The 15,000-nt window shown below is 37.8% G+C and overlaps 1 protein-coding gene across 1 annotated transcript in view; it reads right to left on the bottom strand.

Annotated features, from left to right (window-relative positions):
- The window catches only part of WDR64 (WD repeat domain 64), a 138,888-nt gene that overhangs the window by 92,181 nt on the left and 31,707 nt on the right, over positions 1 to 15,000 (bottom strand). Inside the window, exons 7-8 of the mRNA XM_059413995.1 lie at positions 13,270 to 13,484; positions 9,616 to 9,750 (exon numbers count right to left, since the gene is read on the bottom strand). Coding sequence (XP_059269978.1) covers positions 9,616 to 9,750; positions 13,270 to 13,484 — 350 coding nt within the window. The remainder of the gene's footprint in view (positions 1 to 9,615; positions 9,751 to 13,269; positions 13,485 to 15,000) is intronic.

The raw sequence follows: 15,000 nt of genomic DNA, 5'->3' as shown, positions 1-15,000 counted from the left end.
GACCTCACTGAGGCCATTGAGAAGGCATAGGGAGAGTCACAGCCTTCAAGAGCCAAAAATGTAAGACATAGCAGCCAGGGAGGGATATTGGGTTTTCTGAAGACAAAACTTCTAGATGCTTGTCAGTCTTCTTCAGAACAATGTGTTGATTTCTATTTTGCAATGTGAGAGTGCCAATACACAGCTAAATATACCAACTGTAAAGACAGTCTTTAAGAAGAAATAAGTCCCTTAATTCATTCAGAAGCCAACTTGGCATGCTTATTATTAGCTGCCATAACCTTTCTTATTTAATAATATCCCTGCCAAATTTATTCATAATCCTCTATAAAAGACGTATTCTTCCCTCTAGGGCTTGCTCAAATACTATCATTTATTACTCCTTTTTCTGACCCCTATGATGCCAATAACTATAAACCATTCAACTGAATTTAACGTGCTCTGCTTGCAGTATGAATTATCCTATCTTACTGACCGGTTGTTGCCAGTAAGTGTTTAATACTGAGCAAGGGCCAGGGAAGTGGGGCTCAGGGAAGTCATTGGCTTATAACATTTGCTGTTTTCCATGGTATAAGTATTCTTAAGGTAGCTAATTTCAAACTAGCAAGACGACATCTCTGAACTTGGGGTTAGGGAAAGTTACACAGTTGAACACCATTATATAGTAGTCCTATGTCCCTAAGGTCATATAATCCTCAAGAACATACAGAACAGTAAAATGTACTAAAATAAAAAGTGACAAGTTTTGAGTATTTATTGTTTTTGGTTTTCATATAATGGAATTGTGAGCTCATAAAATTACATTTTAAATGATGGTAGTATTCATTAAGTTTGTCAAATTTCTTGAGATCTTAGCAATCAGCTCTCATCAGCTGATATGAGCTGACTCCAGCATGCCATTGAGATTAAGGCTGTATTTCTTGTCTTTTCATTTAGAGTTCAAGTACTTAAAGGCAGGGGTCAAGCCTTAAACATATTGTATTGTCCACGGTGCTTAACACATAGTGACTTAGTAAATATTTGTTGAATCAGGGCAGCCAGGTGGCTCAGTCATTAAGCATCTGCCTTTGGCTCAGGTCAGGAAACCAGGGCCTGGCATCGAGCCCCGCATTGGGCTCCCTGCTCTGGGGAAGCCTGCTTCTCCCTCTCCCACTCCCCCTGCTTGTGTTCGCTCTCTCTCTCTCTGTGTCTCTGTCAAATAAATAAATAAATAAAAATCTTTAAAAAATGTTCATTGAATTACTGATACACTTCTGGATTAAAGGCTGAAGTACATGACCTGTGTATACTTTTCCAGTTACCATGTCGACTGTTAGAATTACCCTGGTGAACGTACTGGGAATATTTGTGCTGGTAAAATCATGCCTGTAGATTTGTGTATCTTGGAGATGACAATCCTTTCTCTGGATGTTGGAGTAGAATATACATCTTCATAGAGGCCACAGGGCATATCGTATTTCATATGGTTTCCCAAAAGCTTCTTTATGGGTATGAATATATTATAAATTGCCAACATAATACAAATCAATTAGAAATTAAGTTGCATCTATCTCTTAATTAAATGTTTCAGAAATGCACTCCTTTAAAATGTCAGAGTATAATCACTAGTAGTTAATTATGTTACAGAAACTAAATGAAAATTAATTATGCCATAGAAATGATGTTTGTGGAATCAGATCTGATGTTAGGAAATGAAACTGTTTTCAATGTGCTGTGAAAAGTTTTTACTTCATTTTCTCAGTGCAATATGTTATACATCAAGATAAACATTTTTATCTTTTTCTAAATGAGGGGGAAATATGTGGCTTTCATGAAGACTCTAACTTTCAAGAAAATGTAGGGTATAGTCAGTCATTTTAGAGATGTGATACTCTTTTCTTTCATAAAATTTCTAATTTTGTTAGTCTGTTTCTTAAATTGAAAATCTTAGAATTTAAAAAAATTCTAGCTCTCTATGTGTGGAGACTCCCTTTTCCTCTCACTTTTTGTGCATTTCATTTAAAAACTCAGTAGAGGGGCGCCTGGGTGGCTCAGTCGGCTGAGCCACTGCCTCTTGGTTTTGGCTCAGGTCATGATCTCAGGGTCGGGAGATGGAGCCCTGTGTGGGGCTCCACACTGGGCATGGAGCCTGCTTGCTGGTTGGGATTCTCTCTCTCCCTCTCCGTCTGCCCCTCCCCCCCCCCAGCTTGCACACACTCTCTCCCCCTCTGTCTCTCTTAAAAAAAAATAGGAAGGATCTGGGAGTTATCATCTGTGCGTTGTTAGTAGGACAAACAGACTATTCACCAATTTTCCCAGCTGCCTTTTAATCGAACCCAAGTCCTCCAGCTATGATGCAATGTCACTGCAACTCACCAACTCTTTAGATAGAAATTGAATTTTAAATAATGGAATTAAATCATCAAGGAGGCATTTTATAGTTTTAAGGTTTGACCGCCAGTGTTTTGTTCTGTTATTATCTTTTTGGGTTTTTGGGATCTGGTGTATGAAGACACCATGACAAGGATTCCCCTCCATTGAGTCAATTAACTTCCCATTACCTCACATATTTACCTTTTTCTTTTTTTCTTCTCTTTTTCTCTCTCTCTTTCTTTCTTTCTTTTTATTTTGAGAGAGAGTAAGGGAGTAGGGAGGGGGTAGAGGGAGACAGAGAAAATCCTAATCATGATCCTGAGATCATGACTTGAGCCCAAATCAAGAGTCCAACACTTAAACAACTGAACCACTCAGATGCCTCTCTTTCTTTCTTTCTTTCCTCCTTCTTTCCCTTCCTTTCTTTTCCTCCCTTTCTTCCTCCCATTTCCCCTTTTTCTTTCTTTCTTTCTTTCTTTCTTTCTTTCTTTCTTTCTTTCTTTCTTTCTTTCTTCTGAGAATACTTAAGTTCTACTCTCTTAGTAAATTTCAGATGTACAATATAGTGTTATCTACTACAGTCACCATGTTACACACTAGATCCTCAGATAAGTGAAAGTTTACACATTTTTCCAACTTTTTCCTATTTCTCCAATACCCAAGCCCCTGGCATCCACTTTTCTACTCTTAGTTTTCATGAGCTTGATTTTTTTTTTTTTTTTTGATCCCTCATGTAAGTGATACCATTCAGGATTTGTCTCTCTGTGTCTGGCTTATTTCACTTGATATAAGCCTCCAGACTCATCCATGTTGTCAAAAATGGCAAGATTTCATTCTTTTTTCTGTGGCTGAATAATACTGCATTCTACATATGTAACAATTTTCTTTGCCCTTTCATCCATCAAGGGACACTTACTTTGTTTCCATATTTTGGATATTATAAAAAATACTGTAATTAATGTTGGGTCCATATAAGTTTGGAATTCATGTTTTATATTCTTCAGATAAATACCCAGAAATGGAATCACTGCATCATATGGTAGTTGTATTAATTTTTTGAGGAACTTCTGTACTGTTTTCCTACTGGCCATCACCCAATTATTTCTTCCACTCACCCACTTCCCTTCCGTCAACCCTCAGTTTGCTTCCTAGAGTTCAGTGTCTCTTATGGTTTGTCTTCCTTTCAATTTTCATCTTGTTTTATTTTTCCTTCCCTTCCCTTATGTTCATCTGTTCTGTTTCTTAAATCCCATGTATGAGTGAAATCATATGGTATTTATCTTTTTTCTCATTGACTTATTTTGCTTAGATAATACCCTTTAGTTCCTTCCATGTCATTTCAAATGGCAAGATTTCATTCTTTTTCATGGTTGAGTAATATTCTGCTATGCATACGTGTGTGTGTGTGTGTGTGTGTGTGTGTGTGTGTGTGTGTGTGTGTGTATAGACACATTTATTCATTCATCTGTTAATGGACATCTGGGCTCTTTCCACAGTTTGGTTACTGTGGACACTGATGCTTTAAACATTGGGGTGCATGTGCCCCTTTGAATCATTATGTTCTTATCTTTTGGTTAAATACCTAGTAGTGCAATTGCTGGGTTGTATTTGCTCTATTTTTAACTTTTTGAGGAACCTCCATACTTTTTTCCAAAGAAGCTGCACCAGTTTGCATTTGTGAGAATATGCAAGAGGGCTCCCCTTTCTCAGCGTCATGGCCAGCATTTGTTGTTTCCCGACTTATTAATTTTAGCCATTCTGACTGGTGTGAGGTGGTATCTCATTGCAGTTTTGATTTGTATTTCCCTGATGTTGAGTGATGTGAAGCATTTTTTCATGTGTCTGCTTGGCCATTTGTATGTCTTCTTTGGAGAAATGTCTATTCATATCTTTTGCCCATTTCTTGATTGGATTTTTTGTTTTATGGATGTTGAGTTCAATAAGTCTTTAAAGACTTTGGATACTAGCCCTTTAACTGATAAGACATTTTCAAATATCTTCTTCCATTCCCATAGGTTGTCTTTTAGTTTTGACTATTTTCTTTACTGTAAAGAAGCTTTTAACTTCATGAAGTCCCAACAGTACCTTTTCGCTTTTGTTTCCCTTGTCTTTGGAGACATACGTAGCAAGAAGTTGCTGTGGCCGAGGTCAAGGAGGTTGCTGCCCATGTTCTTCCCTAGAATTTTGATGTATTCCTGTCTCACACTGAGGTCTTTCATCTATTTTGAGTTTATTTTTGTGTATGGTATAAGAAAATGGTCCAGTTTCATTCTTCTGCATGTGACTGACCAATTTTTCCAACATCATTTTTGAAGAGACTGTCTTTTTTCCATTGGTTAAATTCTTTCCTGCTTTGCTGAAGATCAGATGACCACAGAGTTGAGGGTCCATTTCTGGGGTCTCTGGTCTGCTCCATTGATTTATTTGTCTGTTTTTGTTCCAGTACCATAGTGTCTTGATGATTACAGCTTTATAATAGAGCTTGAAGTCCAGAATTGTGATGCCTGCAGCTCTGGTTTTCTTTTTCAACATTCCTTTGGCTACTTGAGGTCTTTTCTGGTTCCATACAAATTTTAGGATTATATGTTCTAGTTCCATGAAAATGCTGATGACTTTAGCCATTCTAACGGGTGTGAGGTGATATCTCATTGTGGTTTTGATTTGCATTTCTCTGATGTGGAACACTTTTTCATGTACATTTTGGCCAACTGTATGTTTTCTTTGAAAAAAAAATTCTATTCAGAACTTCTGTCCATTTTTAATTCAATTTTTTGCTTTTGAGTAGTATGAGTCACACACACACACACACACACACACACACACACAAACACACACACACACACACACTTGGATATTAGCCCCTTATCAGAGGTATAGTTTGCAAATATTTTCTCCTATTTAGTAGGTGGTCTTTTCATTTTGCTGCTGATTTCTTTTGCTACACAGAGCTTTTTACTTTGATGTAGTCTCACTTGTTTACTTTTACCTTTGTTGCTTTTGCTTTGGGTGTCAGATTCAAAATGCCACAGCAAAGATCAATGTCAAGGATCTTCCCACTTATGTTTTACACTAGGAGTTTTATGGCTTTAGTTCTTTTTTTTTTTTTTTTAAGATTTTATTTATTTATTTGACAGACAGAAATCACAAGCAGACAGAGAGGCAGGCAGAGTGAGAAGAGAAAGCAGGCTCCTCTTGGAGCAGAGAACCGGATGTGAGGCTTGATCCCAGGACACTGAGATCATGACCAGAGCCAAAGGCAGAGGCTTAACCCACTGAGCCACCCAGGCGCCCCTATGGCTTTAGTTCTTACATTCAAGTCTTTAATCCACTTTGAGTTAATTTTTGTGTGTGGTGTGAGATAGGGGCCCAGTTTTATTTGTTTGCATGTGGCTGTCCAGTTTTTCCAACACCATTTATTGAAGACACTGTCCTTTCCCATTGTGTATTCTTGGCTTCTTTGTTGTAATTAATTGGTCATATATTGTGAGTTTATTTCTGGGATTTCTATGCTGTTCCATCTGGTTTCTTTGTTGTAATTAATTGGTCGTATATTGTGAGTTTATTTCTGAGATTTCTATTCTGTTCCATGTCTGTTTTTAGACCTATGCCATACCATTTTGATTACTATAATTTTGCACTAGTTTGAAATCAGACGGCATAATGTCTCCAGCTTTGTTACTCTTTCTCAAGACTGCTTTGCCTATTTGGGGCTGTCTGCAGTTCCGTTCAAATTTTAGAATTGTTTCTTCTATTTCTGTGAAAAAATACCATTGGAATTTTGATAAGGATTGCATTGAACCTGTGCATTGCTTTGGGTAGCATGGTCATTGTGACAATATTGATTCCTCCAATCCATGAACATGGAATATCTTTTCCATTTACATGTATCTTCTTCAATTTCTTTCATTAATGTCATACAGTATTCAGTCTTCCATCTCCTTGGTGAAATTTATTCATAGCTAATTTGTTTTCTTTGTGATGCAATTGTAAATGGGATTATTTTCTTAATTTCTCTTTCCAATAGTTCATTGTGTAGAACACAACTAATTCTTGTATATTTGTATATATTTTGCATATTTGGGTATTTGATTTTGTGTCCTGCAGTTTACTGAATTAATTTATTAGTTTTAACAGCTTTCTGCTGGAGTCCTCAGGACTTTCTATATGTAATATCATGTCATCTGGAAATAATGACAGTTTTACTTCTTTCTCTATTCTCTATTTGAATACCTTTTATTTCTTTTTCTTCTTACTTGCTCTGGATAGGACTTCAAATATGATGTCAAATAAAAGTGGTAAAAGTGTACATCTTTGTCTTGTTCCTGATCCTAAAGGAAAAAGCTTTTAGCTTTTAATGAGTATGATGTTACCTATGGGTTTGCCATATTTCTTGTGGCTTCAGTTTGCCTTTCTCTAATGACTTATGATGTGGAATGTCTTTTCATGTGCTTATTGACATTTGTATGTCTTCTTTGGTGAGGTGTCTCTTCAGATCTTTTGACCTTTTTTTTTTTTTTAAGATTTTATTTACTTATTTGACAGACAAGTAGGCAGAGAGGCAGGCAGAGACAGAGAGAGGAGGAAGCAGGCAGGCTCCCTCCTGAGCAGAGAGCCCAATGCAGGGCTTGATCCCAGGACCCTAGGACCACCACCTGAGCCTAAGGCAGAGGCTTTAGCCCACTGAGCCACCCAGGAGCCCCTTGACCTGTTTTTAAAAATTAGGTTGTTTGTTTTCTTATTGTTGAGTTTTAAGAGTTCTTGGTATATTATGGATAAGAGTCTTTTTATCAGATATGCCTTTTGCAAATATTTTTTCCTAGTCTGTGGCTTTTGTTGTTGTTGTTATTTTGACGGTGTCTTTCCAGAGCCCAAGTTTTTAATGTTAATGAAGTCTAGCTTATCATCCATTCCTTTCATGGATTATGCTTTGGTATTATATCTATAAAGTTCCTATTTAGATTTTATTCTAGGAGTTTTATAGTTTTGTGTTTTACATTTACATCTATGATCCATTTTGAGGTGTGTGTGTGTGTGTGTGTGTGTGTGTGTGAAAAATATAAGGTTTTTTTCTTTACCATTTTTGAAACAAGTATTGATATATTCTGAAGTCCGGAGACTCCTTCCACAAGTATGTCAGTCTACTTTTGATCTAATAAAAGGCATTCTTTATTTATTTATTTTTTTAATCTCTAACATTTCTTTTTGATTATTTACTAAAATTTCTATCCCTCTGTTTACATTACCTATTTTGTTTTGTTTTGTTTTGGCATGGTATCTACTTTATCCATTAGAGGTCTTACCATATTACTCATAGTTATTTTACCTTCCTAGTCCTCTGATTTCAATATCCCTGCTGCATCTGAGTTTAATTAGATACTTGCTCTATATCTTCAAACTGTTTTTGCATTTTGGTATGCCTTGTACATTTTTTTTTTGATAGGAGATCATAATCTATTGTGTAAAAGGAACTGCTGCAAATAGGCATTTAATAATGAGGTTGTAAGGTGGGTGGGATGAAACAAAAGTGGTCTACAGCCCTTTGATTAGGTCTGTCTTTAGGTGAGCCCGTGTCCCTGAACTGTGAACTTCACAATGGTTTTGCAGCATCCCTTCCCTTAGGTGAGTCAGGATGACTAGAGTGGACTGGATTTGGTATTTCACTTCTCCTGTGTGAAAGCTAGAGTTATCTCCTTCTCCCAGGGCGTTTAATCTTTGATAAAACCCCAATAGCTTAGGATCTGGTAAGATGGTTTTGCTTGAGGACAGACTTTGCTAAGAACAGAATGTTTGGGTGTGTTTGAATGTGGTACATTTTCCTCTTCCCCATCAGAAGCAGGAGAGGAGTTTCCAATATTCACTGTGGGAAACTGGTTGAGCTTCTGGAAGTAAAATTCACAAAAGTATGGGGACCCCTTTAACTAGGTCCTTGGAGTTTTTAACTCCTGGACTTTTCTATGTTGAGCCCCCAGTGATTTGTTAATCACAGTTTAGGTTTTCCTATCACAGTATATTGGTTTCCCAGAGGTACATGTTTGTGGATTTCTGTTCTGGTAAGTTGTGATTCTTAGTATATGCCTGTCTGTCTCTCCAGATTTGAGGACAGCAGTTTGATCTGTGACTTCACTTCTTTAAGGATTTAAGAAGGATTTGAGAAGAAGAGCTGTTGATTTTTTAGTTTTGTCTTTTTCACCTGCTGTTAGGGCCAAGTGATGACTTCCAAACTCCACATGCTAGACTAGAAACTAGAAGTCTCTATGCATTTTTAACACAGTTTTGTTGCGGTATAACTTATATAACACAAAATTCACCGATTTGTAAATGTACAATTCAGTTATTTTTAGTAAATTTATATGGTTGTATAACAATCACCACAGTAAGTTTTGGAACAATTTCAATATCCCCAAAAGTTTCCCTGTTTCTACTTCAGATCCCTTCTCTTACCACTACCTCCTGGCATCCACTGATCTACTTTCTATCTCTACAAATTTGCCTTTTCTGGACATTTGATATAAATGGGATCACTGAATGTGCAGTCTTTTGTGTCTGGCTTCTGCCAGTTAGCATCATGTTTTGAGGTCTATCCATGTTGTAGCATATAACTTAACACATTTTTTAAAAAATTTTAATTTTTTCAACTGAAAATTGAAGTATAGCATCTGTTTTATAGTTATCATATGTAAATATAATTATTAACACACAGGTACTATGTGTTAATCATTATGGTTATGGTTATATTATAGTTATACTATATGGTTATATAATTATGGTTATATTATAGTTATACTATAGTTATGGTTATATTATATAATTATTACATATGAATAGTTATCAATAAATATTTAACCAGATTAAAAATAAGACTACATACTCTTCAAATGCACCTGTCTATAAGAAAGCCATTTCATGTCTTTATTACACCTGGAACATGACGTTTGTGCTACAGACCTGTGAGTACAGGTTAGCCGGTTGACATGGAAGAATGAGTCTTACCCCCAGAACTGTAACAATATGGTTATAGATGGACCCATATTGATTTATTCCAATAGATTGTGGCAATAAACATCAGATGAGCAAAACTGTTGCTAGGAGGACACATCATATTCCAATTTGCATGAGTAACGTCCATGACTTCCAAGTAAATGGAATCATTTACACCTGACGTTTCTAAAAACTAGTTTGTAAATTCCAGGGCCATCATGGTCTTAGTAGTTGTAAAAAGTCTGAAGTTGCAGAAAGTTCATGTACACAAACTACTGTACTTACAAATTATCCTCAAGTCTCTTCAAGGATTCCAAAACCAGGGAATGAACACTGTCTAAGGAGCAGGACCCAAAACAGCTCAGGGGTGTAATGTATCTAATTTTCATCACCCAGTCATTATGCAGCTTCCTTTTAACACTGCAATGGGAAGAAAAAAGGGAGGGGTTACGTTAGACATACACAAGCTTGCACGTGGGGCACCATCGTGTGCCTGATACCACTTTTAACCGTTTAAATATTTATCATCTAGCATATTTAAAATGGAAAAATAAAAATGTATTTATCAAATCAAATACCGAGCTGTAGATTCAGAATTAAAGGAATAACCTAGAAGCGTCTCTGTCTAATACGAGCACTATTATCCTCACTTTACTGAGAAATTCGGGTCATCCAAAGGGACTGTGTTTCATTTTGTTTTGGATGAGTCAATTCATGTTCATATTTTCCATGAATACTTTCCAAACTAGAAAGCTGGGGAAATTTGTAGTCCCCGGTAGTCCGTGTTTCTACTGAAGCTGAGGCTGGGACAGTTGTCTTCCTGGCTCCAAAGCCTTGCTCATCGGTGCACAGGACATTTCAGTGACAGGCTTAGTATTAGGGGTCAAAACTTTTATGGTAGAATTCTTGTCTTAACCGGGAGGAAACCATCTTCCTGTTGTTATATTTACTCATGTTTTACGGTATACTTGTTTCCTCATTCGCAACGCTTATTGAGTGCCTACTGTATCCCAGGTAAAAGGACATAAGGATGACTAAGGTAAAATTCTTGTTCCCAAGTTCCTGAGATTCGCGTTGAGGTGTAGAAGTGTTTAGAACTCAAGGCGGGAACGTTCAACAATATGGGATTAAACAGAGTAGAGAGATTTCTTCTTCCATGCCAGACTGTGTTTAATTTGGACTCTGGTGCTGGCTACTTTCTTCTTTAATTTGTACGACATTTTGCATACCGGTGTTTTCTACCCATGCCCTTACCCCCACCCATTTAAAATGAATGAATTATGTGAATATCTACTGCAGGAAAACATTAATGATAGCTCCAGAGTTTAATTACCCCTTTGGCCTTAATACTTCTCATTTTGTTAGTTTGAGAATCTGTTGTTGTAAGAACACGCCTCCCCTCCTCAGTCTTGAATAATTTGAATCATGTACGTGAAGATCTCTATATGATTAAATCATCTACATGTAAATAATCACCCAAAAGAACCAATGCAAATTAGCATTCATTTAGCTGTACCCAGATTCCTCAGATTCCTCAGAGGCCCCATCTCATTTCGAACATATCCAGCTAATGGAAACAGGAATGGGAAAGAGGCCACGGAATTTTCTGACGGGTGACAAAAATCTCAGAAAGAAAATTCATGTCTCAGCTTCTATTCAAGAGCCTGTCATATGGGATGCCTGGGTGGCTCAGTTGGTTAAGCAGCTGCCTTTGGCTCAGGTCATGATCCCGGCGTCCTGGGATTGAGTCCCACATCGGGCTCCTTGCTCGGTGGGGAGCCTGCTTCTCCCTCTGCCTCTGCCTGCCATTCTGTCTGCCTGTGCTCGCTCTCTCCGCCCCCCCCTCTGATAAATAAATAAAATCTTTAAAAAAAAAAAAAGAGCCTGTCATAACTGGAATGAAGTGCTTAATAGGGTATACGAGGTACATAGAATAGTTAAATGTTTTTACTTAATATTATATCATGAATATTCTCCTTGTTATTAAATATATATTTCAAAACATTATTAAATGAGAGTGCATGGCATTCCCTAATATGCTTATACTATGATTTACTGAATGCCTTTGGTACTTAAAGGCCTTTTTTTTTTTTTTTAATTTATTTGACAGAAAGAGAGTATAAGCAGGCAGAGCGTCAGGCAGAGGGAGAGGGAGAAGCAGGCTTTCCACTGAGCAGAGAGCCTGATGTGGGGCTCGACTCCAGGACCCTGCGATCATGACCTGAGTCGAAGGCAGAGGCTTAACCCACAGAGCCTCCCAGATGCCCCCACTCTTGGTATTTTAAATATCCAACCAAAAAAGGTGTCTGACAAAAAAATATATTTCACATATAAATGTATTATATTTATATGGACATATTTACAAAATATGTAAACATATTTGTGGAAACTATATTTTTTATAGATGTATATAATATCTGAATTATTTACCTAAATGATTAATCATTTAAATTAATTATTCCTCCCTTGTTGGACACTAGTGACTTTACTATTAGAAACAATGCTGTGATAACGATACTTATATTTTTAAACGCATAGGGATCCTGGGTCCTAATGTAGAAAGGTTTAGTAAGACATCGATGCATCTCCCAGATCTCTCTCCTGAAAGGGATCAAGCTCAAACTTCCACCACTGATAGTCGGTGAGACTGCCCATTTACAGAATCTACCCCATTTTCAAACCCTACCCCATTTTCATTGTTAGAAATGAGAAATTTTACCCAATTTTAAGTTGTAATTCTTTAAGAATACTTCTTTGTTCCTCTGCTAATAAAAGTAATATATATTTACTGTAAAAATGTAAAAGACAGTCCATTATAAAGACAACAAAAAATCACCTAGAATCCCATCATTTGGAGATAATTGTTAGCATTTTTGCCTGATGATCACATTGAAATGTTTATTGACTCTTTGCACTATGTGTGTCTCTGCATAAATTATCTGTTCACAGTCTTTGCCCATTTTTCTTGGGGAATGATTATTTTCTTTTTTTTTTTTTTTTTTAAAAGATTTTATTTATTTATTTGACAGAGAGAAATTACAAGTACACTGAGAGGCAGGCAGAGAGAGAGAGAGAAGGAAGCAGGCTCCCTGCTGAGCAGAGAGCCCCATGCGGGACTCGATCCCAGGACCCTGAGATCATGACCTGAGCCGAAGGCAGCGGCTTAACCCACTGAGCCACCCAGGCGCCCCATGGGAATGATTATTTTCTAATTGAACTGCTAAAACTATTAAAGAGTATCAACCCATTGTTTCTCATATTTAGTATATTTATCACAGTTTTTATTTATTTTTTAAAGATTTATTTATTTTAGAGAGAGAGAAAGAGAAAGAGAGATTGTGAGTGGGGGGAAGGGCAGAGGGAGAGAGAGAGTCCTCAGGCAGACTCCTTGCTGGGCATGGAACCTTACGTGGGGCTCGATACCAGGACTGTGAGATCATCACCTGAGCCAAAATTAAGTCAGACGCTTAACTGACTGAGCCACCCAGGTGCCCCTTCAGTTTGTTATTTACTTTTAAAATGTTATCTTCTGATGTCCAGAAATTTTTATTTTTTTCCCACATCTACCCAATTTTTTTCTTTGAATTCTGTATCCATTGCTTTTACATTGAGGATCTCTTTCCATACAAGTGCTAGCAAATAGTCATATATATTTTTTACAGTTTTTTCATTATTTAACTTTTTTCATTTAATTTACACACTTTAATTCACTCAAATACCTATAGACTTTGTCAATAACATTTACAATTGGAATTCCAGTGGCTAATTTTCCTCTCTCTCTTCCCAGTTATGCTGGAAGTTCCTTGAGGTAAGAAGTGTTTCTAGTTCGGCTTTGTATTTCAGATCTCTACCATAGGGCCTGGTACACTGCATTCTCTATACAAATACTTGAACACTGTCTATATTAGAAAAATTCAACTGCCCATGTGATACCCTTACCTTTTAAAGTTCTTTGAGTCTAAGACTTGGCTTTGTAGTTTTTTCTTGGATTTTGCCTGCTTTAGTCCAAAGTCATCACTGTTTATTGTGAATTTGTTCACGAAACCACCATCATCCCCCAAGAGGATATCGTCTCTGCAGAGCTGGTTGGGCAGAGACACGACACACACACAAAGAAGGCAGTGATCCATAGGCTTTATGACAAAATAGCTTTCCTAGAAGCAGAAGGATGCTTTCAGTGAGTTATTACATTGCTCTAAATGTCCACATAGTAATCACTGCCTATGATATGATGAAAGTCTTATTTTCTGATATTTTTAATTTTAGATATTCACATTGTGTTAAAGAAATTTGAAAAAAGAAAAAAAGTTAAGCAAGTAAAAGTTAATGAACATTCACTGTGAGCCCAACATTGCGTGCTTTGGGTACTTTTTGGGAAAAAGGTGAGGTACCTTGGGCTCAATACTTTAATGAGATTTTCTATTTGGTTGCTATGAATGTCCCTCTCTTGGATTTGTGAGGCAATACTAATGGGAAGCCTAAGAAGGTTTGGCTGTTATAAGACTGCTGACATAAAACTGTATGGGAAAATAGGAAAATCAAGTATTAATACCCCAATTATGTCATAAGAAGTTATCAGGAAACACATATCCTAACATCCAAGTTTGTCCAGAAATATTCAGCAAGCATCTATCAAGCTGCCTCTAGGCTGTTGTGCTGGGTTCACTAAGCTGTACAGCCAGGGCTGTCCCAGAAATCAGTCTCTACCTAAGATAGAAGAAAACAGTATTTAAATTTTTTTTTGTTTTGGGGCACCTGGGTGGCTCAGTCGGTTAAGTGTCTGTCTTCAGCTCAGGTCATGGTCCCAGGGTCCTGGGATCGAGCCCCATGTCAGGCTCCCTGCTTAGCAGGAAGCCTGCTTTTCCGTCTCCCTGTGCCTGCCTCTCTGCCTGCTTGTGCTCTATCTCTCTCTCAAATACATAAATAAAATCTTTAAAGAAAATTTTGTTTTGTTTTGTTTCCTCTAGGATGAGTGAGATTTGAACATATTTAGAGCATCATTCAGTCACTCAACAAGTAATCACAGAGCACCTACGATGAGCCAAGAGCTGTTCTAGGCATGGGGCATATGCTGATAAAGAATACCAGTTTCTGACGTGGCGGAACCACCAATCCAGGGCAGGGATGCAGGTATAAAAACAACATTTCATTCGGATCGTGCGAAGTGCTCTGGGGAAATAAACAAGGGTGCTATGATAACGAGTGACTGGAGAGGCCGCTGTAGGTCCCCGGGTCTGGGACGGTGACCTTTGATCTGGCATGAACTGGTCCAGAGAAAGATTCAGAAGCGACTGACATGAGGAGCCCAGAAGGACAGATGAAGGTCAAAAAAATAAAAAGGGAAGAGCTTGGCCCTGCATGAGGCAGGAGGCAATGGGAGTGGCCGATGCAAGGGCATTTTGCCTCCAGAGAGAGGAAGGAGGAAAGGAAGTAGGGGTCCTCACTGAAGCTGTGGGTGGGAGAGCCCGGATTTGGAAGAGGACAGGCCTCGTAGACTCCAATTTCTCAGGAAAGTAGGGACGAGTACATCTGCTGAGAGGGAGAGAGCCTGAGGGCAGTCTCGCCCTTTTGCAGTATTGCCAGGGATGGGAAAGTGACTTGGCAAGGCCAAGAAAGAGTTGACAGAAGCCAGTGAATCCTCAGATGAGGATTCACTGCAGACCCTGAATT

The sequence above is a fragment of the Mustela nigripes genome, chromosome 10 (genome assembly GCF_022355385.1).
Source record: "Mustela nigripes isolate SB6536 chromosome 10, MUSNIG.SB6536, whole genome shotgun sequence".
In the NCBI taxonomy this organism is placed as follows: domain Eukaryota; kingdom Metazoa; phylum Chordata; class Mammalia; order Carnivora; family Mustelidae; genus Mustela; species Mustela nigripes.
This window is presented reverse-complemented; position numbering and strand designations above follow the sequence as displayed.